At 54.3% G+C, this 22,103-nt stretch overlaps 10 protein-coding genes across 10 annotated transcripts; 6 read left to right on the top strand and 4 right to left on the bottom strand.

Annotated features, from left to right (window-relative positions):
• Positions 1-334: 334 nt before the first annotated feature.
• GCG54_00004725 (uncharacterized protein) lies at positions 335-1,090 on the top strand (the record flags this gene model as incomplete). The annotated part of the gene is made up of 2 exons (XM_045404770.1): positions 335-864; positions 916-1,090. The coding sequence occupies 2 exons, from the start codon at positions 335-337 to the stop codon at positions 1,088-1,090; spliced, it is 705 nt and encodes a 234-aa protein (XP_045262713.1).
• An 809-nt stretch (positions 1,091-1,899) lies between these two features.
• On the top strand, positions 1,900-3,196 carry GCG54_00004724 (Phospho-2-dehydro-3-deoxyheptonate aldolase phenylalanine-inhibited; the record flags this gene model as incomplete). The annotated part of the gene is made up of 4 exons (XM_045404769.1): positions 1,900-1,905; positions 1,965-2,022; positions 2,078-2,980; positions 3,036-3,196. 4 exons carry the CDS (start codon positions 1,900-1,902, stop codon positions 3,194-3,196), a joined length of 1,128 nt encoding a protein of 375 aa, XP_045262712.1.
• A 739-nt stretch (positions 3,197-3,935) lies between these two features.
• Positions 3,936-5,223, top strand: GCG54_00004723 (Cytochrome c1 heme protein; the record flags this gene model as incomplete). Its single annotated transcript, XM_045404768.1, has 4 exons — positions 3,936-4,001; positions 4,141-4,298; positions 4,438-4,500; positions 4,551-5,223. 4 exons carry the CDS (start codon positions 3,936-3,938, stop codon positions 5,221-5,223), a joined length of 960 nt encoding a protein of 319 aa, XP_045262711.1.
• A 1,347-nt stretch (positions 5,224-6,570) lies between these two features.
• On the top strand, positions 6,571-7,452 carry GCG54_00004722 (uncharacterized protein; the record flags this gene model as incomplete). The annotated part of the gene is made up of 1 exon (XM_045404767.1): positions 6,571-7,452. The coding sequence occupies one exon, from the start codon at positions 6,571-6,573 to the stop codon at positions 7,450-7,452; it is 882 nt and encodes a 293-aa protein (XP_045262710.1).
• Positions 7,453-8,447: 995 nt separating this feature from the next.
• GCG54_00004721 (26S proteasome regulatory subunit 7-like) lies at positions 8,448-9,868 on the bottom strand (the record flags this gene model as incomplete). The annotated part of the gene is made up of 3 exons (XM_045404766.1): positions 8,448-9,557; positions 9,607-9,721; positions 9,777-9,868. Coding segments are annotated over 3 exons (1,317 nt in total), but the record flags the coding sequence as incomplete, so codon positions are not given.
• A 530-nt stretch (positions 9,869-10,398) lies between these two features.
• Positions 10,399-12,168, top strand: GCG54_00004720 (T-complex protein 1 subunit delta; the record flags this gene model as incomplete). The annotated part of the gene is made up of 4 exons (XM_045404765.1): positions 10,399-10,449; positions 10,512-10,563; positions 10,620-11,275; positions 11,326-12,168. The coding sequence occupies 4 exons, from the start codon at positions 10,399-10,401 to the stop codon at positions 12,166-12,168; spliced, it is 1,602 nt and encodes a 533-aa protein (XP_045262708.1).
• Positions 12,169-12,704: 536 nt separating this feature from the next.
• GCG54_00004719 (uncharacterized protein) lies at positions 12,705-13,814 on the bottom strand (the record flags this gene model as incomplete). Its single annotated transcript, XM_045404764.1, has 4 exons — positions 12,705-12,851; positions 12,909-13,436; positions 13,494-13,641; positions 13,699-13,814. The coding sequence occupies 4 exons, from the start codon at positions 13,812-13,814 to the stop codon at positions 12,705-12,707; spliced, it is 939 nt and encodes a 312-aa protein (XP_045262707.1).
• An 863-nt stretch (positions 13,815-14,677) lies between these two features.
• Positions 14,678-15,962, bottom strand: GCG54_00004718 (putative lactate 2-monooxygenase; the record flags this gene model as incomplete). The annotated part of the gene is made up of 2 exons (XM_045404763.1): positions 14,678-15,615; positions 15,668-15,962. 2 exons carry the CDS (start codon positions 15,960-15,962, stop codon positions 14,678-14,680), a joined length of 1,233 nt encoding a protein of 410 aa, XP_045262706.1.
• Positions 15,963-16,661: 699 nt separating this feature from the next.
• Positions 16,662-17,413, top strand: GCG54_00004717 (DNA replication complex GINS protein SLD5; the record flags this gene model as incomplete). Its single annotated transcript, XM_045404762.1, has 2 exons — positions 16,662-16,786; positions 16,873-17,413. 2 exons carry the CDS (start codon positions 16,662-16,664, stop codon positions 17,411-17,413), a joined length of 666 nt encoding a protein of 221 aa, XP_045262705.1.
• An 892-nt stretch (positions 17,414-18,305) lies between these two features.
• GCG54_00004716 (uncharacterized protein) lies at positions 18,306-21,929 on the bottom strand (the record flags this gene model as incomplete). The annotated part of the gene is made up of 1 exon (XM_045404761.1): positions 18,306-21,929. One exon carries the CDS (start codon positions 21,927-21,929, stop codon positions 18,306-18,308), a length of 3,624 nt encoding a protein of 1,207 aa, XP_045262704.1.
• Between the last annotated feature and the right edge of the window lie 174 nt (positions 21,930-22,103).

Genomic DNA, 22,103 nt, shown 5'->3' with positions numbered 1-22,103 from the left:
CCGGGAAGTTGCAACATGCCGCGGCCCCGTCACTTTGACGATGCCTCCCATTGTCCCTTGATTGGCCCCAAAACGCTCCGTCGGGACAATGTCTAAAAAGGATTCGAAGATTATGTCTTCGATAATCTTCTCCTCTTAACAAAGTTCGTCTCAAATACCTACAAAAGCCAGTGGCTCGGACGTGATCCTCCCTTGCGCCCGCCGGCATCCCTCTACATTCATCTCTTAGAAGACCCGCCATCGTGGCCTTGGACCTGTCATCCCTTCACCCAACAACTTAGACCATAACAAACACGAATCGCGCGAGATCAACACCAATTGCCAGTTCACCAAGATGGCTCGACACCGATTGCAGCGGCTTGAGTCCCCGTCGAGGACATTGTCGCTTTTGCTTCATGTTGCCGGCCTTTGCTCCTTCTTCGCTTCGTTCCAGTTCTTGAGCACTCTCACGCACGAGATCTCCATGGGCTTTGGAGGCAACTATCAGCATCTCACAAACATCGGCTTGATTTTGTCTGCAACCACCTTTGGTATTGGTCTGCTAGCCGACATTACTCTGATCCCTCAGTTGTTCACCGTCAAGAACGCTCTCTCGACTACGGCCGCTCCCCTCGAAGTCCTCATCAGCATCTTGTACTGGGGAATCCGTTCAATCGACGAACGTCTTTTGATTCCCGAGGGCTTCGAGCTTCACTGGCTTCCAGATGTCGGCTTTCACCTTGTGCCGGCAGTGGTCCTGACCCTCGACTTGATCCTGTTCAGCCCTCCATGGACTATCCGCGCGTACTCAGCCATGACTATTAGCATGGTGTTTGCTTTCTTGTACTGGGGCTGGGTTGAGTTGTGCTTCAGCAAGAACGGAGCGTAAGCACGGAGATGTCCGAATTGAAGACTTAGTAGGCTAACGCGTCCCAGCTACCCGTACCCAATCTTCGCAGTCTTGAATACGGCACAGAGAGTAGGATTGTTCACCTTCTCGGCCGTGTTAATGACATTGAGCACGAGCTTTCTCAAGTTCGTTTACGGGCGATTGAACGGCGTTGAACGTATGGAGAAGGAGGCTTACAAGCCCCTTAAAAAGAATTTGTAGGCGGGGTGTTGGTGCTTGCGTTGGTCTTGTACTGGGTAAGGCAGACGTTATCCTCTGCTTCTTGTTTGAACGAAAATGCCAGCGAGATCGGCCAGGGTAGACTTGAGATGTTACTAGTAGAATGTGCCGCTAGAGTTAGATTGAGAATGAAACGACATGTGCTTTTAGTATGCCTCCCCGATAGGTCAGATGCATGGGATGAATTGAAGGTGTGTCGCCATCCCAAGTCGCCCTGCACCTTCACCTGCAAAGGCACACAACGTCGTTACTCACCCGACTGCCGTCCCCTCCAGGCCTCGCATCGCCTGCAAAGGCCCGGTGTCCGGTGCTTTTGGGGATGTCCTCCAGGCGGTGAGACCCAGTGTGTGGCGCCATGTGTAGTGCTCAGTGCAGTCGGACAGTCCCACAGTGGCACGTCACAGCTAAAGACGGCGAAAAAAGGACAGCAAGGATGCCCCTCAATAGTGGCAAGTTGCATGTCGACCAACTTTTTTTTTTTTCTTTCTCGAGCGATCCTCGGCGGGGTACTGCCGGCCGGGGGGGTCGCAAGTGTGGGCGACGGGGCGACAGGCACAGGCACAGGGCAGGGGGGGAACGAATGAGTCTTTGCTCATTGCTGATATTCTTCGAAGCTCCGACCTTTGCGCTGCTGTGACTCTCTTCTCGACACAACCTCCCAGCAGAGAGAAAAAGTTTATTTTCTTCCTTTTCACTTGTCTACGTCCAGAGCCTTTCGTTGCAGACTCGGCTTCACCCAAGTCTACCATTTCACTCAAGCGTATTTGTTGCTTTCCTTCCCCGCATTCACCATGTCTGTAAGTCAGCGCCCCTCGACACCCTGTCCGCGCCTACCTCTGACTCACCTTCACCATAGAGCTTCTACATCGAGAACAAGAACGTTGGCAACAAGGCCGAGAGTGAAGACTGGAGAAGTATGTTTCCAATTGGCAACCTCAAAATAACTTTCAAGGCTAATTGGCTTCCTAGTTCGCGGTTACAACCCTCTGACTCCTCCCGACCTGCTCCAGCACGAGATTGCCCAAACTCCCAAATCGAAGCAAACCGTTATCGAGGGCCGTGAGGAGGCTGCAGCCGTAGTAAATGGCACCGACGAGAAGGGCAGACTTCTGGTCATTATTGGCCCTTGCTCGATCCACGACCCCAAGGCCGCTCTCGAGTACTGCGACCTTCTTCTCGCTGCGAAGGAGAAGCACAAGGATGAGCTGCTCATTGTGATGCGCTCCTACTTGGAGAAGCCGCGCACAACTGTTGGATGGAAGGGTCTGATTAACGACCCCGATATCGACAACAGCTTCAAGATCAACAAGGGTCTCCGCCTATCGAGACAGCTCTTCGTCGATCTTACGGACAAGGGTATGCCTATTGCCAGCGAGATGCTCGACACCATTTCCCCCCAGTTCCTCGCCGATTTGCTGTCCGTTGGCGCCGTCGGCGCGAGAACCACGGAGAGCCAGCTGCACCGCGAGTTGGCCAGCGGTCTCAGTTTCCCCGTCGGCTTCAAGAACGGTACCGATGGCTCGCTCGGAGTCGCAATCGACGCCATTGGCGCCGTCAGACATCCCCATCACTTCCTCTCTGTTACCAAGCCCGGTGTCGTCGCTATTGTCGGCACGGTAGGCAATGAGGACTGCTTCGTCATCCTGAGAGGCGGCACCAAGGGTACCAACTACGACGCCAAGAGCATCGCCGAAGCCAAGGCGGCGCTGGAGAAGGCTGGCCTGCCCCAGAGGCTCATGGTCGACTGCAGTCACGGTAACTCTTTGAAGAACCACAAGAACCAGCCCAAGGTCGCCAGCGAGCTCGCAGCCCAAATCTCCAAGGGTGAGACCGCCGTAATGGGTGTCATGATTGAGAGCAACATCAACGAGGGTTAGTACTTTGCGCAGCGCTGAGAATGATTGAAGCATATGCTAACGAGTTGCAGGCAACCAGAAGGTTCCCAAGGAGGGCCCCAGTGCTTTGAAGTACGGTGTCAGCATCACCGACGCGTGCATCCACTGGGACGATACCGTCTCCGTTCTGGATGAACTCGCCAGCGCAGTAAAGCAACGCCGCGAAATTCTCAGCAGAAATGGCCACGCCTGAGAGTGGAAGGCTATTGATTTCGGAGCATTGAGTTTGGATCGGGAAAGGGAATTGTGCATAATACCATCAGCTTGCCTGCCGTCAACGTAGGTATGAGCTACATAAGCCTGCGGGCTCAGATAAAAGTTGCGTGTTTTCTTAAAAAAAAAAAAAAAAAAAAAGGAAAATGCCCATTGATACCCGATCACTGTCGTCAATTGCGTTATCGTGAGATGTTTGTCGCACGTTTCAAGAGAATAGCGTGTGCTAAGCTGTAAATTGAGATTGACCATGGAAAAGCCAATACCGCCAAACGCTGCTGGTTTCTGTCTTTTGCATACTTACAGTGAACGTCAAAAAGGAAAGAATGTTCGTCCAATGTTGTATCGTGATGCAGGTCAAGTTGGCTGGCTGCATGGGTCCAGGCCAATCAAGCGAGGCATATTTCTCAGGTCGGTGCATGACGACACGACGGCGCTGGGTGCGACGGGCGATCGGAAATACTTCTGGTCGACGGGCAACACCGGGTGGGAGGAAAGCAAGCGAAAAACGACCGGACCGGAACATGTTGCTGGCCGAAGCCATTAGCCAATCAGAGACGTCCCATACCTAAGGCACTCGAAAACTGCCTCACAGCGATTTTCTCCTGCCTCGACTACTGTACCGTAGAAACGACCTCCGTCACGAGAGGACCTACCACCCATTGCCCCATCATTTTGTTCGCGGCTGTCTCTGTAGCTGCGGATACAGCTCGCCCATCATGTTGGCAAGGTCCTGCTTGCGCTCGGCGCGCACCTTCACAAATGGCGCCGTCACCATTTCCAAGGTACGCACATGAGCTGATCAAGAAGCCAATTTCCCGAGGCAATCCGACCTACCGCCACACGACACCCCCGGAACCGCCTCAGTGGCCATCGAGAGATATCAATGATTTGGGGACCGAACACTGACAGTGATCCATGCAGCGTGCGGCGTCCACTTCCACCGGCGCTGGTGCCGAAGCTTCCCACTCCCGATTGAACATCTCCGCCGTTGCGTCGACATCTCTCGCTCTGGGCTCTATGGCCTGGTACTACCACCTCTACGGACCTTCGGCGAACGCTGCCACGCCCGCTGAGGAGGGGTGAGTTCTCCCCATCCGAGAAAGGTTGCTGCGGGTCAATTTGTTCGGATTCCGAGATCCCTTGCTGGGTTGAGGCATAATCCACAAATGCACCGGAGGCACCGAAACAAAGGCATATTGAGCTGACATTCGATACCAGTCTGCACCCTACCAACTACCCTTGGGTTCACGAGCAATGGTTCAAGACCTTCGACCACCAGGCGTAAGCAATCCCCCCACGCTACCTGGTAAATGACGCTCACACAATTGCAGTCTCCGCCGTGGTTTCCAGGTCTACCGCGAGGTCTGCGCCTCTTGCCACTCCCTCAGCCGTGTTCCCTACCGTGCCCTGGTCGGTACCGTCCTGACCGTCGACGAGGCCAAGGCGATGGCCGAGGAGAACGAGTACCCCGGTGAGCCCAACGAGCAGGGCGACATCGAGATGCGCCCCGGCAAGCTGTCCGACTACATCCCCGACCCTTACAAGAACGAGGAGGCTGCCCGCTTTGCCAACAACGGTGCCCTCCCCCCCGATCTGTCTCTCATTATCAAGGCCCGCCACGGTGGCTGCAACTACATCTTCAGCTTGCTTACTGGTTACCCCGACGAGCCCCCCGCCGGCGCTGTCGTCGCCCCCGGCATGAACTTCAACCCCTACTTCCCCGGTACCGGTATCGCCATGGCCCGTGTCCTCTACGACGGCCTCGTCGAGTACGAGGACGAGACCCCCGCTTCAACCTCTCAGATGGCCAAGGACGTCGTCGAGTTCCTCAACTGGGCCGCCGAACCCGAGATGGATGACCGCAAGCGCATGGGTATGAAGGTTCTTGTCGTTTCGGCCACGCTCTGGGCTATCAGCGTCTGGGTTAAGAAGTACAAGTGGGCTTGGCTCAAGTCGAGGAAGCTCGCGTACGAACCTCCCAAGGAGACCAAGGTTCGCCATTAAATTACGCAAACTTTCGGTTGTCTCTGTGTATGTTATACTAGGCTCTCTAAAACAGCTCCTTTGTTCGTGGAGGCGGCAGAGACGAGATTCATCGTTGGGAGCAAACGGGGGAGCGATAGAGTGTAAATCAGATGGTCTTTTTTCAATACCTGATTTCTTGATAATGACAAGTCTTCTATGTCTATGCTTACTTCTTTCACATACCTGACAATGACTTCTGTGAATTGCTCATTCATCGTCTTGCTGACCACGCACGCACAAGCGACAAAAGAAAGACAAATTGGGCACATGGAATGGTAGTCAATGCCCTCATGTTGTAGACTGTCATTTAATATATGATTGCAGAGAGAAAGGGCTTCTGAGCAGACAGCGACACCAACCAACTATGCATCCTTGGAGGCACCTCGGCGAATCCATGACCGAGACAGAGTCAACCAACAAAGGGTCAAAAGCAACATCGGAGGCAACTTCACAGTGGCTTCTTATCGGGTCTTTGACATGTTTCGTCCGAATTGCTTCCAAGACCCCTAATTTGTAGAAAGTTCTAGGGCTTGCATGTCCAGATGTTGTGTAGCCACGGCACTTGAGACCGTGAGAGGACATTGGAAGTACAAATAACTCACGTTGGATGAGGAACGGTGGTCATGTAGGTTGTATGAGGCACCTTTAGAGTCAATTGCGGGTGCGATATACGAATCAGTGGGTCCCAGTCAGTCCCGACTTCCCGTCCATAACACTGTGAAAGCTGCGCAGCACCTGCTCGGTTGAGCAAGTTGGGAAAGCGCTGGACAGAACGACCAGCGGATTTTCCAGCGGCCGGCGCGGTTTCCGAGCAGCTAGACGAAGCGCTGTTGAGTCTGCTGACAGTGGTGGGAATACAAGCACGCAGCTCTCGAGCGAATCTGGCTGCCGCGCCGCCCGCTGGCTGAACCCACCAGAGGCACCCCACACAGGCAAATCAGGCGTGAAAGCTCCGCGCCGTGCCAGTCCACCCTCATAAACGCACGGCGGCATGTCCACCTAAAACGGAACTTACCTGCAGGAGCAATCAACCCGACTCAAGGAGAGCGCTGAGTGGGAGGCAGACACACCCTTCCACCATCATCACACTTTCTGTCTCTCCTCTTCTAACGGCCTCTCCTCTTCTCTCCTCTCCCTCTTCAGATCTCCAAACCAGGTCTTCTTTCTACCTCTCTCCCTCCCCCATACCTTCTCCATATTCCATCATCGGCCTGCGGAGTTTATCTGGAATTCACGAATCTGTGCAAGGAGCGAGCGATATACCACCACCTCTGCAGTTCGCCTCCCATCTCAACAACACCCGATACCCACCCAAAACCATACCAAATGCCGTCCATCGCCGAGGAGCATCCTCGGCTGATGCTACCAGGCCGAAAGCGAAGACGAGACAACGAAACCGACCTGCAGATACAGGGGCCTTTGTACGAGAAACTCGCCCAGTACTCAGCCATCGCCTCGACGAACTGGAAAGCTGACGGCCCTTTTGGCAGGCCCATTCAGCAGCAGCTGCAGCAGCAACAACTGCAGCAGCAGCATCCAGACTTCTCCCCCCAATTTCCCAGTAATGGAATCGTCTTCCAACACGGCAGCCTCGGCGACCAACAATACCACAGCCTCGACGCCATTCCTAGAAAGATAGCGCCGCTGCCTGGTTCCAAGAGACAGCGCATGTTCGACGAGGAAGACGATAGCGCCGAGACGGCTGCATGGGACACAGCAACATCATCGCATAGGCAACGACGGAGCAAGTCGCCCTCATCTCAACAAGCTGCCCGGGGGCACCAGGACCAGGCCGACACGGCCAACAAATCAAGAACCCCGGCTTCGCTAAGCCCGTGCCACATCTGCCATCGACGGCCAACCAAGAAGTCGGACCTGGACTCCTTTGCGGACTGCGAGGGTTGTGGTCAACGGACGTGCTACGTGTGCATCAGACAATGCCAAGGCTGGAAGAAGGACGGCCGGCCTAGTGATGGCGACGAAGTTGAGCAGGAGGATATGTCGAGGTCATTCCACATGGACGACGTTGACGACACACGACAACGACAGAGAAACGAGAGCGAGACTCGAAATGGACAGGAGAAACGACATGACGGCTGGACGGGCGGCGGGCACAGGACCATGGTCTGCAGTCGGTGCTGTATAGAGAAGGGCGCCGAGGGTGACGTCGCTTGTCTGGGTTGTCTGTCCCGGATGGAATCTGTTTAAAAGCGAGGGACCGTTCCTCGAAAGCTGCAATGGGGAGACTGCGGGGGATTCTATTCATGTTCACATGATTCCAACAGGTTTCTTATGAGGATGGACGTAACAACAGCGGTGGTCGAACCGGACTGGCGCACTGGTGAGTGCGAGGCGCTGCTAATGAAGGCATGCATTATCATAACTTGGCATTGGAAACTTTTTTGGGCACCGCTGAGGCAGCATTATGGGATTTTACTGTGGTGGAGGAGCCAACATCAGGCATGGGAAAGGGGCCGGTGAACAGCAAGGCTCTATGCATAGAATGGAAGGCTATAGAGCCCCATTGGTAAATGTAATTCTACAAATCAATACCACAATCGAGTAAGAGACAGCGGTTCTGCATGTCTGACCTATAATTTGATCTCCAATCTTTGAGGTGTTGTCAACGATACTTCCGCGTCAAATATGTCAGCGTCGTGGGGTGCCTCATCCAGAAACTACTTGAAAGGCCATAGGATACTTGTCATTTCGAAGCTGTAAGAACGAGGATGCGTGTGTCGTCCATGTTTTCATGCGCAAGCAAGGCCAAACGAGTAGGCCGAGACGAAGGCTTACAGGCGCCAGCACGCTTCATCGTCTCAATGTCTGCCGCAAGAAACGTAGATGAGGCCAGCAATAGGGCCTCTCTCTCGGCTTGGACGTGCAGATGCTGGAACTATTAAGCAAGTCCTTCAAGTTGCGTGGTGGCTCCAAGCAACGCCTCGTCTCCCTGAGAGTTTGGCGGGACTCTGCTGGATAATACTCTTTGGCGCTGCAACTGATGCAATACGCCCATCAAGCTCAATCTCATATTTCTCAACGTCACTGTTTAGTTTGGCCACATCTTCCTACTGGCGCATGGAAAAGCCTGGTCTATTTCTCTCGAGCGAGGTATCCCGCCCTCTAGACCTTCCCTAACCCCAAGCCTATTCTTACAGCCTGAAACGATATCATCAACTCCGTGCCTCTTCCCCTTGGTTTCCTTAGTTGTATTGCATGTAGCTGGCCGTAGAGTTGAACTTGAGGTTGGCCTTGATGACCTTGTCGACAGCACTGAGGAAGTCCTTCTCCGTGGCCACCTTTCTGCGGGCACGAATGGCGAACATACCAGCTTCTGTGCACACACTGCGAAGTTCGGCACCCGTAGCGTTGGGGCAAAGACGGGAAATAAGCTCCCATCTGATATCGCGCTCGACGGACATGCTCTTCGCGTGAATGCGCAAGATGTTGGCGCGACCCTCGAGGTCTGGGAGGGAGAACTCGATCTTACGATCAATACGACCGGGTCTCATAAGCGCAGGGTCGAGGGTAGAAGGTCTGTTCGTTGCGAACATGACCTTGATGTTACCACGAGCGTCGAAACCATCAAGCTGCGTAATCAGCTCCAGCATAGTTCTCTGGACCTCGTTATCTCCACCAGCACCATCATCGAAACGAGCACCACCAATGGCATCGATTTCGTCGAAGAAAATGATGCAGGCCTTCTTCGTCCGCGCCATCTCGAACAGCTCACGGACCATTCTCGCACCCTCACCGACGTACTTCTGCACCAACTCAGAACCAATGACACGGATGAAGGTAGCATCCGTTCTGTTGGCGACGGCACGCGCGCAGAGAGTCTTTCCCGTTCCGGGAGGTCCGTACAGCAGGGCACCCTTCGGGGGATCGATACCGAGGTTGACGAAGCGTTCCGGCGACAGGAGGGGCATCTCGACTACCTCACGCAGCTTCTCAACCTGCTCCTTTGATCCACCAACATCTCCGTATGTCACATCGGGCTTCTCCTCGACCGTCATCATCGTAACGCTGGCGTCGATCTTGGGAGGAAGAGGAAGAAGGATCTGGTACTTGTTTCTGTCAACACCGACTCGCATTCCCTCCTCGATATCCGTCGGAGACACTCTCTCGCCGAGCTGGACGACGAACTTCGCAATTTGCTTGACGTTAATGACATATTTGCTCTTGGAGTCGTCCTTCTCGTCGGGAATGATCTTGGTACACCGGGCGACCTGGAGCGGTTGTTCTTCTGACATTCGTTGACGGTCGGCGGCAACGTCCCAGAGATGAGGAGGGGCAAGACCCGTGTCGGATTCCTGGCCGAGTCAGTCATTGACCAATGTGCCAATCAAAGAAGAGAGCTACCTTGACACCAATCTTCTCGTCTACACTTGTTTGCTTCTCCTTGATCTGTTGCTCGAGCTTCTTGATGGCGGCACCGTAGGGCGCAGCGCCATAGGTCTTCAGCACCTGAATATCTCTGGGTATCGTTAGTCGACGTGATATGGATTACGAAGGCTTTCGGAAATGCGCACTCATCAGTCAGTGGCGTGATCTTCTTCTCCTCGATCTCGTCGTCTGCGTAGGTCTTCTGGTACTTCTCCCAGTTCTGGCCGGTAGCGGAAGGCTAATTGACTGGTTAGCATCTGTCACCGGGATGCACACGCAAGGGTCATCAATACCATGATGCAGAATGAGGACTGGGCGTCCTGCTGCCGGAAATTCTTGTGAAGTGAGGTCTGGAAGCTCAGAGATTAAGGCAGGATTTTTGCGTTTATTCGTGAGGTTCTCGAGTGGTAGGTATGGTCGTCAAGATGGTAATGCTGGGGTGGATTGGAGATGGTGATGGAAGACGGTTCCGTAATCCCAGGTTGCCTTGAGCTCCCCAAGCACGGGCCACAGCTGCGAGGCTGCTGTGGAGCTAGGCCGGTTGGGGCAAAATGCAAACAGAGGTACCGGGGAAGGAACAACCTGCCGCCCGCTAAAAAATATCCCACCGCTGGGGGGTTGCTACCTGAGAGAAAGTGGGCGATCGCAAAAGAAGGCGACAGCGGGACACGACCAAGACGATACCCATATCTCTCCCCGCCGACTTTATCTTGCCATTCCGACCTTGAATTCTCAGAAACAACCCAGGAAACCAGCAAAACATCCAAAATGGCCACAGCTGCACCTGCCCCCGCCGGGGGTAACCAAGCTGCCTTCAAGGTATGGCGGGGAGTGCCGGTGACGAAGCTCTGGTAGAAGAGCTGTTGCTGACAATTTTCTAGGACAAGGAGAAGCCCGTCGCGGTCCGCTCTTCCAACATTGTTGCTGCCAGAGGTAAGCAACGCGACTTCTTCATGAGCTCCACAGAGCAGAAGCTGACTTTCAGCTAGCTGTCGCCGATGCCATCAGAACGTCCTTGGGCCCCCGAGGCATGGACAAGATGATCCGAAGCGGGAAGGGCGAGACGATCATTACCAACGACGGAAACACGATGCTCAAGAGCATGTCGGTCATGCACCCTACAGCGAAGATGTTAGTCAACCTCTCGGCAGCGCAGGATGTGGAGGCGGGAGATGGTACTACGTCAGTCGTTGTTATCTGCGGTAGCTTGCTGGGTGCTGCGGACCGCCTTCTGTCAAAAGGAATTCATCCCTCCGTAATCTCGGAGTCCTTCCAAAGAGCTGCGGCCGCCGCTGTCGAGGTTCTTCACGACATGTCACAACCTATCTCCCTCACCGATACCGCTTCCCTGCTCCAGGCAGCCAATACCTCCCTTTCCTCCAAGATTGTATCGCAATACTCAAACATTCTGGGTCCCATGGCTGTCAACTCTGTTGTCAAGACCATCGACCTGAAGACGGCCGACAACGTCGATCTTAAGAACATCAGAATTATCAAGAAGGTTGGCGGAACTATCGAGGACAGTGAGCTTGTGGACGGTCTGGTCTTGACCCAGCCCGTTCTCAAGGGCGCCGGAGGACCCGCGAGGATTGAGAAGGCCAAGATTGGTCTTATTCAGTTCCAGCTCAGCCCTCCCAAGCCTGATGTATGTTTGCCCCTGAAATACCCCTATTCGACCTTCGCTGACCAATCAAGATGGAAAACACCATTCAGGTGAACGACTACAGACAGATGGACAAGATCGTTAAGGAAGAGCGTCTTTACCTTCTGAACATGGTCAAGAAGATTAAGAAGGCGAAGTGCAATGTTCTCTTCATCCAGAAGTCTATTCTTCGCGACGCCGTCAACGATCTTTCCCTGCACTTCTTGGCTAAGCTGGGCATCCTTGCTGTCAAGGATATTGAGCGTGACGAGGTCGAGTTCATCTGCAAGTCTACTGGCTGCAAGCCTATCGCCGACATCGACTCCTTCACCGAGGACAAGCTCGGTACGGCCGACCTTGTTGAGGAGGCTCAGTCCAACGGTGCCCGCATGGTTAAGGTCAGCGGTGCCAAGGCCACTGGCAAGACGGTCTCGGTCGTTGTTCGTGGCGCCAACTCCCTCATTCTTGATGAGGCCGAGCGCAGTCTGCACGATGCCCACTGCGTTGTCCGTTGCTTGGTGAAGAAGAAGGCTCTTATCGCCGGTGGTGGTGCCGCCGAGATCGAGATCGCTTCTCAGCTGGCCAAACAGGCTCGTGCTCTGACGGGCACCGAGGCCATCTGCTGGAAGGCTTTCGCGGATGCTATGGAGGTGGTTCCTACGACACTGGCCGAGAACGCCGGTCTCAACAGCATCAAGGTCGTCACCGAGCTCCGCCACAGGCACGAGCTGGGCGAGAAGAACGCTGGTGTCAGTATCAAGTCCGGCGGCGTCAACACCAACATCTCCAAGGAGAACGTCCTGCAACCGTTGTTGGTGAGCACTAGCGCCATCGAGCTGGCTGCCGAGACGGTCAAGATGATTCTCAGAATAGACGACATTGCTCTCACCCGATAAATGGGGAGATATGAGTCACGAAATGAAAAGTAAAAAGCAAAAGGGGATATCCGGGCTTGGTGATCATGTACATTACGGCTGCCCTGGCTTAATCACGGTATAGACGTGGGCCTGGGATTAAGGCGTCAGAACTATTAGAAGCTAAGAGCAATTGATCACAACAGATACCTTGATGACACTTGAGGGTAGCCCATGTAATTGATCAAGATTATGCATAACTAGGCGATTACCCGAGTTCCAGCTTTTCAGCTTTTCGGCCACTGTGCATCTCACCTTGACTGGTATATACGAATGGGGGACATGATGTGTCACTCCACAAATGAACATCACTCAGCTACGATTCAGTTCAAAATCCCGTCTCGGCAAGTCAAAGTATCTTTATTCAGTAAACCGAAGCGGATGAATATGATTCACATAGAATTATGCTGGGAAACTGAGGCAATCGGCTGCCCGGATATGAAAAAGTGAAAAGAAGTATTAGATAAAGTATGTACCACGCTCCCAGGCCTCCCCTTCGGAACTTTTGCTCAAAGAGTTTAGTGGTAAGAAGCGTCGCCGACCTCGACGATTCCAACGCCAGCAATGGTGTTCTCGTCCGACACCTTGGCGGCGGTACCATCGGCGGTGCTGAGAACAACGTAGACCTGACCCTCGGCGCCATCGGGGATCTCGTTGGCAACGTACTGCATCGCTTGTCAGTCCATGAACAACACGCAAAGTCAGAAAGGGGGCAAACTCACGTCATTGCCGCTGACAGTAACCTCAACATAATAGATATCCAGACCACTGTAGAAGACGGCATACACCTTGGCACCAGCGGGGACGAGTCCCGCGGCGGAGGCAGCAGCGTACGCCCCGTCAAAGACGACCATGTTGTGTCCCTTAACGAAGCTCGTCTGGATCTTGGGGAAGGCCTTGAAAGGCAGGGCGGGTGTGTTCGGGGCCAACGCCACAACGAACGGCACGGCGAGGCTGTGGACCTGGTTGAAGTCGAGAGGAGTGTCAAAGGCCTTGGGGAAGGGCTTAGCGCCGAGGGCAGCGCGGATGTAGGCCGAGTGCCGGGCCTCGACGGTCAAGATGGAGCCGGCGGGTGTGACGTAGGCCTTGTCCGCAATGACAGCGGCGGCGCCGAGGTAGGCCGACACACCAACACCCTCGAGGACAGAGGCAAGAGCGATGAAGTCGTGGGCCTTTGTGGTAGGGAACTTGAAGGTGGGTGCGTCAAAGACGGAAGTTCCGAGAGCCGTCTTGAGGAAGTCCACGTGGGTCTGCAGGTTTATTAGTATACTTGTTTGGGAAACTTCACTCATCAAGATGAGACTGACCTTCTCGTCCTCGTAGATGTTCTTCAGGTTCTTGTAGAATCTGCTGCCATCATCGGCGCCGGCGAACTCGCAGAAGTCTGCCTCGGTGTAGTTGGCGAGACCTTGTCCGTAGAACTCGCGCTCCAGATACTCGAGGACCAAGGCATATCTTCGCGGGTGGTTAGTTCAGGTATCAAGAAGAGAGTTACCTGCAACATGGACTTACTGGAGAATGGCTACATCGCCGCCCGGAAGAGGGTCGTAGTTAGCCCTCTTCTCCAACGGAGCACCGAGGACTGAAGCCGCCGAGGCAGCAGCAATGAGGATTGACGATGCGCGCATCTTGATTAATATTAACAAGGATACAAACGAAGATTATGAGATTGGATTTAAGAGAATGTAGTAGAGTTGGAAAGTGGATAGAGGGCTGCTGCTATACTTCTTTCGTTACTCTCTTTCTCTTGGGAGCAGTCATCGTATTTATTCACCCCGGCTGTAAGCATGTGGGCTGTGATGATGCTCAGTCGTAGAATTCACAGTGAGATTACTCAGAAACATCGCATACAGATCTCCGCGGCTTGAAAGCGTTCCGTGAGGCTATTGGGCTCACTGGATGCATGCTAACAATAGTCAATCTCGTGGAGACTAGTTGTTGCATTCCAAGCAGAAAGGATCGACCTCATCACTTGGCGCGTTGCCATCAAGCAATATCGTGTCGCCCCAGGAAGAAGAGGGCCAGCCAGGTGGTCCGATGGGCCCGAAGCAGCGTGAGACATTGTCCATGAATTCAAGTGTGTTAGTGACTGAGGGGCTTTTACCCCAGGGATGGGCAGAAATGACTACCGAAGCTTGGGTCAACGAAGGAGTTCGGTCGGATGAATGCCCGGAATGCTCAGAGAGTGGGGAGCAGATCTGGAATGTTTTTGGTGCACGATGAGATTGGTGCTTGCATTAGAGTATGTTAGCCCGAGGCAACGCCAGCAGCCGACGGGTTAGCCTGGTGGCATCTCTCATTCCCGTCCTCAATATCACCGGATGATATGCATTCCGAGACTGGTCGCCATCCGCACCACGACGTTGTCAACGCTGGGCTTGGATGGGGACCGCTTGCGATCGACGCTTTCCAATTAAGCTTACATGTCGGCCTAACGATGGGTTTTCTATTCCAAAGAGGGATGCTTTCATCCATTTGCCGCGATCCACATTCAAAGGTTAGCCTTAACGTCGCCGCCATAACGAACCTGGCGCAAGATGGACGGCTTCAACTCCGACACGCTCTTGAAGCCAGACAATCCCATAGTCAGATCCAGGTCAGCCATCAAGCCAGCAATAACGGCTTTCGCCCCCTCCTTGCCGGCGATGCCCAGGCCGTATATGGCAGGCCGACCAATGAAGACAGCTTTAGACCCCAATGCGAGCGCCTTCGCGATATCCGCTCCAGTGCGGATGCCCGAGTCGAACATGACGGTAAGCTTGTCGCCTACGGCACCCACAATCTCAGGGAGCATCTCCAGCGAGGCGACGCCGCCGTCGAGTTGTCTTCCGCCATGGTTGCTGACGATGATGCCGTCCATGCCATGCTCAACAGCCAACTTGGCGTCCTCTACGCTTAGCACGCCCTTCAGAACAATGGGCCCATCCCAGTTCTTCTTGAGAAGAGCCAAGTCTTTCCAAGCGTGATGGTCACCCGGAAAAGCTTGGCTGATCCAGTACCGGGATGCGCTAATCACGTTATCCTCGACCGCCTCACCGTCGTTCTCCGCCGCGAACTTCTTTCGGAAGACAGGATCGCTGAAGCCGACCGCGTTGCCCGTGCCGGTTATGAACGGCAGGTAGGCGGAATCGAGATCGGCAGGCCTCCAACTCAATGTCACGGTGTCAAGAGTCACCACGAGAACCTTGTACCCTGCAGACCTTGCTCTTCGCAGCAGAGAGCCAGTTATATCGTCGTCCATGGGCCAGTAGAGTTGGAACCAACGATGACTGTCGCCCATAACGGACGCCACGTCTTCAATTGTAGAGGTCGCAGCTGTACTGAGGGTGTAGGGCACGCCAAGCTCTGCGCAGGCGGAGGCGAGTCCGGTCTCCTTATCTTCATGGAAGATACCCTGGACACCGATGGGAGCCATAAGGACCGGTGATTCTGGGCATGTCTTAGCCTTGAACAGCCACTTCCCCTGGGGATTCAGACGTACCGTAGGTCACGCCAAAGAGCTCAGTCTTCAAGTCTCGTGGATTGGTTGGCTTCAAGAAACGAGGAATGATCTTCCACTGCCTGAAAGCGAGGCGATTGGCGTCCATGGTAGAGAGCTCGCCGGCACCTCCAAAGACGTAGCCGAAGCACTCCTTGCCCATGGCCTTTCTGGCCTGTTCCTCCAACTTGTTGGGGTCTGTCGTCACGATGGGCAATTGACCCGTCATGATGCCCTGTTGGTAGATGCTGACGGCATAGGAGGAATAGGGAGGGCGGCCTTCGCCTTCGTCGCCCATTGTGAAAAGTGAATTAGTCTACGGTTGTGATAGGAATTTGATGAGTCTACCGGAATTGATAGCTTTGCCGATTTTGTAAGAGTTGTTGAACAAGCGGGGAACATGCAAGATGATAGCTGATCTGTGAATCGAGTCCGAGAGCTGTTAAAGTGAGATTGGATTTGTTTAGCAATTTATGAACACTTCGGGGACCGCGGAGTTGGGGTCGAGTGAGATGCCTCGGCATAAGCTTTCCGTGCAGCTTCGTCATAGTAACATCAAAAGGCACTGCCTGTGTTCCAGCTGTGATGCCAGTTCCCCACTGAGAGCATGGAGCTGCGGAACAGATCCCGATGCAGCTTTGTTCACTCGAACCGCTATGCAAATCATGGTAGCAGAGAACTCTGAAGAAAAAGTCGAAAGGGGGGACATATTAAACAGTGAATAGCTGAACTCTCGACCATGAAGATACAGAGTTACTCTTTCCCCACAGTCTCTTCCCGATACCCCCAAATGTACCCCTTAAGACCCTTGCAGTGAGCTGCATCCACAGTGCAAGCGCGACGTGTGACCCCACCATCGAATTGTGAATTGCCTTACACCCCGCGATTCTCATTCTTCCAATCCCACACTACCGAGTCTTCGACTCCCGTCGCGTTCTACACTGAACCTCACACAATGCCATAGCGCACCCCGGCCAAACCAGCACCATCGCCACAAATGGATATCGACGACATCCTTCGGGAGGTCGACCCCGTTTTCTACTCGATCCCCGCAGAGACACGCGACCTGCAAGCCTTGACGCGCGCCTGGGTGGCAGAACGCTCCGCCCCAGAGCTCCTCGAGTAAAAACCCCCTCAACCTGAACCAAATGAAGAAAGACGCTGGCGAAGGAGAGACGAAACTGACTTGTTATCGTGAAACAATACAGATGGCCCCCAGACAACCTCTTCGAACGCGTCAATGCCCGCATCAAGACCCAAATCGAAAAAGTGGAAGACCTGACGGGCGACATGGACCCAAAGACGAACTTCGCCCTGATCGTGATCCAGACCGAGCTCGAGCGCTTCAAGTACCTCGTCCGCAGCTTCCTCCGCGCACGCATCGCCAAGATCGACAAGCACGCCCTACACTACCTCTCCTCCCCGCTCCTTCGCGGCCGTCTGTCTGAGACGGAGCTGGCCTACGCGACGCGCCATCAGGCCCTTCTGCATAACCACTACCTCTCGTCCTTCCTGTCGTCCTTCCCGCCCGCACTGCAGAATCTGAACGACACGGCGGGGAACATCAGCATGATTGACGGTCCAGACCTGGACACGGCCGTATTCATCCGACTCCTGCGGGACGTGGCTGTGGAAGGAAAGGGCACTGATTCAGATGGTGTTGTGGACGGCAAGACAGGTGATATTTTGATCCTGAGGTGGTCTAGCGCCAAGACCGTGGTTGATTCGGGCGACGCGGAGCTCGTCTGAGCGGTTGGATCGCGGAATGGACATACAATACGGGCTACGAAGCATGCATTCGCCGACGCGGATACCGGGGTCACGGCAGACGCGGTGACTGCATGGTCGGGTCAAGCCGGAGAGTTGGCGACAACCCTTCCCTTCGTGGCGCTTACCTGCCTTGCGCAGGGTGGCCTGACATTCTCTCGCTAAGCCCACGTGGTGATGTCAATCCAGGTCAAGGATCCTGGGTCAGTCGACTATTCTGGGGAACTTCAGCCTTGAAGGGGACGAACGCCCGGGGATGGCCCCCCGCGTGTTCGGAAATGACAGTCGTACGTCTGCCCCGCGTCGGGCCTCTCCGGCGTCAGGCTGAGCATCTCCGCGTTGCCGAGCTACAAGATCAACGTCAATCAATGGTGGTCAGACAGGAAAAAGTGGCCAGATTCCGTCAAGGAGGCCGGGAAGGAGGGGCAAATCGACACAGCTCCTTCATGTAGGGTGCTGTTGTAGTTTGGATGAAAACCATACTCGCCGTGGTGCTTGCAAATTGGAGATAGATCACGAGAATCATGAGGTATGATGGCAAGAAATTCGATACATTTTCCAATACTCGTGCATGTCTAGCACTGCTGCTGCGGCCGGCCTCTGCGGGTGTCCAGCTGCTGCCCTCTTTCTCTAAATGAACTGTGCCCGCCATGCATCGCTTGCGAGATGAATTGGAATCTTTCCAAATTCTAGAAAATGCCCCCAAAACGCCAAATCGCAAAGAGTCAACGGAATCCCATCCGGACAACGTCTCCAAACCCCTAACCCAAGATTCCCAGTTTCCAGTCATCCTATGTGCCGTCCAATCCCTCCCAATGCCAGTTGCGATCCTCCCAAAGTCAACGACCCCATCCGCGTACAGATTTGTGTGTGTTCAAAACGCATAAGCGTTACCAAGTCCTAGTACACCGGCACCCCCAATTCCTCTCGCCTCGCTGTTGCGGCGACTGCTTGGATTGCTGTGACTGCCTGGCACAATGACCATGCCTTTATCGTTCTCGAGCTTCAACAAAACCTGCGACCTCTTTCTCTCCAATCCACCCTGCTTCTTCAACGAGGCTAGACCAAAGAGGGCGCCGCGGAGACCCAGATCAAGACGACTTGATTCGTGAATACCAAAGATACCCGCTGTTGGCAATGAAACTTTACGGCCGTGGCCCAAAGACATTGTGCTCGTATTCTTCAGTGTGTACAACGGATTTGGCCGTGGATACAATGCACGCGGGATCGACATCTTGCGGTGATGTCCGAAATAATTGTCGATAAAGTCGTCGGCAGTGAAAGAAGCTCTCGGGAGTGTCCAATGGGACAGTGACTTTGACTTTGCGTCGTCGGGACCTGGTTTATCATCGACCGCAAATTCGGGAAACGGCACAGTTGGTTCGGAAGGCTCTGAGTAGTCCGAGTCTTCAGTCTCTGTCATCAGCGGAGGGGTGGAGGGTTCATGGGGCTCATCGTCCTTGTCACTGAACGAGGCGGAGTCTGACGTCGGCGTACGCGGGGCCTCCGACGATACAGACGGTGACTCGTTCAGAACAAGGAAGGACGGGTCCCGGTGAATCTCGGCGGCAGGGTCAAGTCTCGGCTCGCGGGGTTCTGTGGGAACCGGGGAAGGCTTCTCGGCTTCGGGTACAGGAGAGGGTTCGATAGTCTCGAGAACGAGAGGGATTGGAGTAGGCTCGGTGGTGTCATGTGAAGACGTACAGGCATCGACCTGAGAAGTCGAGGCGGGCTTCGGCTCCGCGTCCTCGACAACTGGATCGGTCTTTGTCACCTCGAGGAAGTCAGGCGCGCTCGTGGTGTTATCAGCGTTGAACTTAGAGGACATCGCAAAATCCAGGCTGATGGGAGAGTTGAGGCTAGTCTCAGCCGCGGTGGCAAAGCTAGAGGGACTAGACATGAATGCTGCCGGTGCGATAGAGTCTGCATCGTGATATTCGCCGTCTGAATCGTCTTCGTCTTCCTCAATAATTGGTTCAGTCGCATACTCCAAGTAACCCTCCAAGGGCAAAGATGGCAATGCCGGTGGCGTCGGCTCTTCTTCCGGGGTAATGGCAATCATAGGCTCTGTTGTCGACTCTTCATCGGGAGTGATGACAATCGCAGGCTCTGATGTTGACTCCTCGACAGGAGTGACGACAATCACAGGATCTGTCGTCGGCTCCTCGGCTGCAGTAGTCACCTCTTCGACCGGGACCTCAGGCGCGGTAACCTCTTCTTCCTCGATGGGCACACAGCAGTACTCCAACCAACCCTCGAAAACAGGCTCTTGGGTGGCCATTTCCTGCTGATGCTCGAGTGAGTCGGCCACAGGTGCTGATCGAGGCTCAACCAAACTCAATCCGGACTTGAATTCTGGCACCTGGACATCTTCGGGCTCGGGAGTGCGCTGCGAATCAGCCAGCGAGCGCTTGTCGGCATCGGAGTCAATCGATGTCAAAGACTGCCGGGAGATGGAGCGAGGTCCCTTGCCAAATAAGTTGAACTGTCGTGGTCCATTAAAACGCGCCATTGTTGGAGTCGACGGTCCTACGGCTGAATCTTCAATTAGCTCGCTGTCGGAGGTCTCGGAATCCGCAATATTCGGGTTCGCATCAAACGGCTGAGGACGGCCTGATAGCGTTCGCAAAAAGGTGGGCGTAATCAACAAGCTCTCGCGGGGCGTACCAATGTCGCTGTCAACAAGACTAGGAGTTGACGACGAAGACTGATAAATAGAAGTAGCATCGTCGGTCGACGAAAAGGACAGACTCTTCGTTGTTGCTTTGGCAGGAGTTTCAGGCTGTTGCGAACGCCCCACGGTGCCTATGACGCCGTCGGCCATCGTTTCAACCCCACCATCACTCTGAAGCGTTTCATCTCGTGCCAAAGGTTCGGACGGTTCGTTGGAACTCTCATCGAAGGAGTCCGGCACGGGCCCATGCGGCGTCGGGATCGGGAGCGGGCTGCTTGACGGCAAAGCTTCCATCTCAGCAGGGTCATTCGCTGCAGAAACTGGGCGCTCGACCACACGGATATTCTGGGGTTCGGCATCGGACAGCGAGCACGTGTCTTTCACCACCATGGAAATGTCGGATCGGATTCGGTCCTTGAGTCTCATCAAGAACATCTCCTTGATTGTCTCAGGATCTTCGCCTTGGCGTTGTCCCGTCGCGTAGTATGGCGAACGGGCCACAAGAGTCTTGTCCAGAACCAAATGGCCACGCTTGTGGACCATGAGAGTGATGCTCATGTCGTGGCCACCGAGGATATCTGCAACACCTGTCTGTACTCGATCGAGGACGGCTTTAACAGTCCTCCTAGAATAACAAGCAGTCGAGTCGAGACAGACGGCAAACGGTTTCTCTGCCTTCCAACCGCGGCCAGAGAGTTCATAAACTGTCAGTCGGAGGTCATCCATCTCGTTCAGCTCCTTGTCGGTGTCATCTCGTACCGCAGTAAATGCGTGCTCGAGTTGATTTACAAACTGTTCACAGTCAAGACCGTTGGGATCTTGAAACAGCAGCAAGTTGCTGTCGAGCTCACGGCGGAGATGTCTGTGATCCAAGCCCAGCTGGTTTCGGATTTGGAAGTTGACGTGAACGGCGTTCTGTTCTGAGTGGTGACACTCTTCCAGGTAATCGAACCTGTTGCAGGACCGATGTTGCCTATCGAAGGCCATCTTTCTAGAATCCAGAGAGCGTTGCATAGCTGTCGACAAGACCCAGGCCATATCCTCGCCATGAGACAGCGTTAGTGGAGAGCTCTGAGTGCTCTTGAGAGTGATGGTCCGTTCCCATTCCCTTTGTCTACGGGACTTGCATCGACTTCGGAAATGCAGGGTGATTTCGTAGCCAGGGACAAACTCCCAGTCTTGGGTGGTATCAATGAAACGTGACTGTGGAATGTGAAGGAGAGATACGGGGTTGCTCAGGGGCTTGAGGATCTCAAGCTCGCTTCCTGATCTCTCGCGTATCTTGCCATGCATCCATCTGAAGGACCGGTCGTGGAGCTTGAGGAAGGAACCGATGATGCGGTCGGTAGAGCGGGCGACTTCCATGGCCGTTGACTTGTCGAGAGGGAACTTCTGATATGACTTGAAGGACTTGGTAGCCCATGGCTCCGGTCCTCCTCTGTAAATTTGGTAGATTAGCTCGAAGCGCAGCGGCTTGCCATCTCCAATTTGAGGAATGGAACGCTCGAGAGCGGTTGAGTCTCTGCGGGTGAGCAGCTCAGTTGAGCAATGTGTAAGACGTCGGATGAGGGCGTGGCATAGTTGGTCCGTCGGCTGGAAGCCGTGGGAGGCCTGATACTGCCTTTCGTAGGTGAGATCGAGGGACGGCTGAAACTTGATTGTAACTTTCACAGATAAGGCAGTCGATGGCGTCTTTTCGAATTTAGGATCGCCGAGTCCGGAGGCAGTTCGAGGTCGCCCCGGGCTGGAGAGAAGGAACCTCCTCTGAATACCCGAGGCGCCTGAATACGACGTTGCAGGGCGAACGAGATCGGCCTCGGCCATGACCGTCAGATGATTTGAGGTTGAAGCAACACCAATAGGTTGGTTGGTGGTGGTGGTGAAGTCGAGGTCGGTTGCCAGTTTCCACCAGGCTCAAACCGAATCTACTTCAGATGGCGTCCGGGGGAGGAAGGGGGACGCCGGGGGTTTAAAAAAGCGGTTTCGAATCGGAGAAGG

The sequence above is a fragment of the Colletotrichum gloeosporioides genome, assembly GCF_011800055.1.
Source record: "Colletotrichum gloeosporioides strain Lc1 chromosome Unknown consensus_54, whole genome shotgun sequence".
In the NCBI taxonomy this organism is placed as follows: Eukaryota; Fungi; Ascomycota; class Sordariomycetes; order Glomerellales; family Glomerellaceae; genus Colletotrichum; species Colletotrichum gloeosporioides.
The sequence above is the reverse complement of the archived record's forward strand: the minus strand, read 5'-3'. Positions and strand labels throughout refer to the sequence as shown.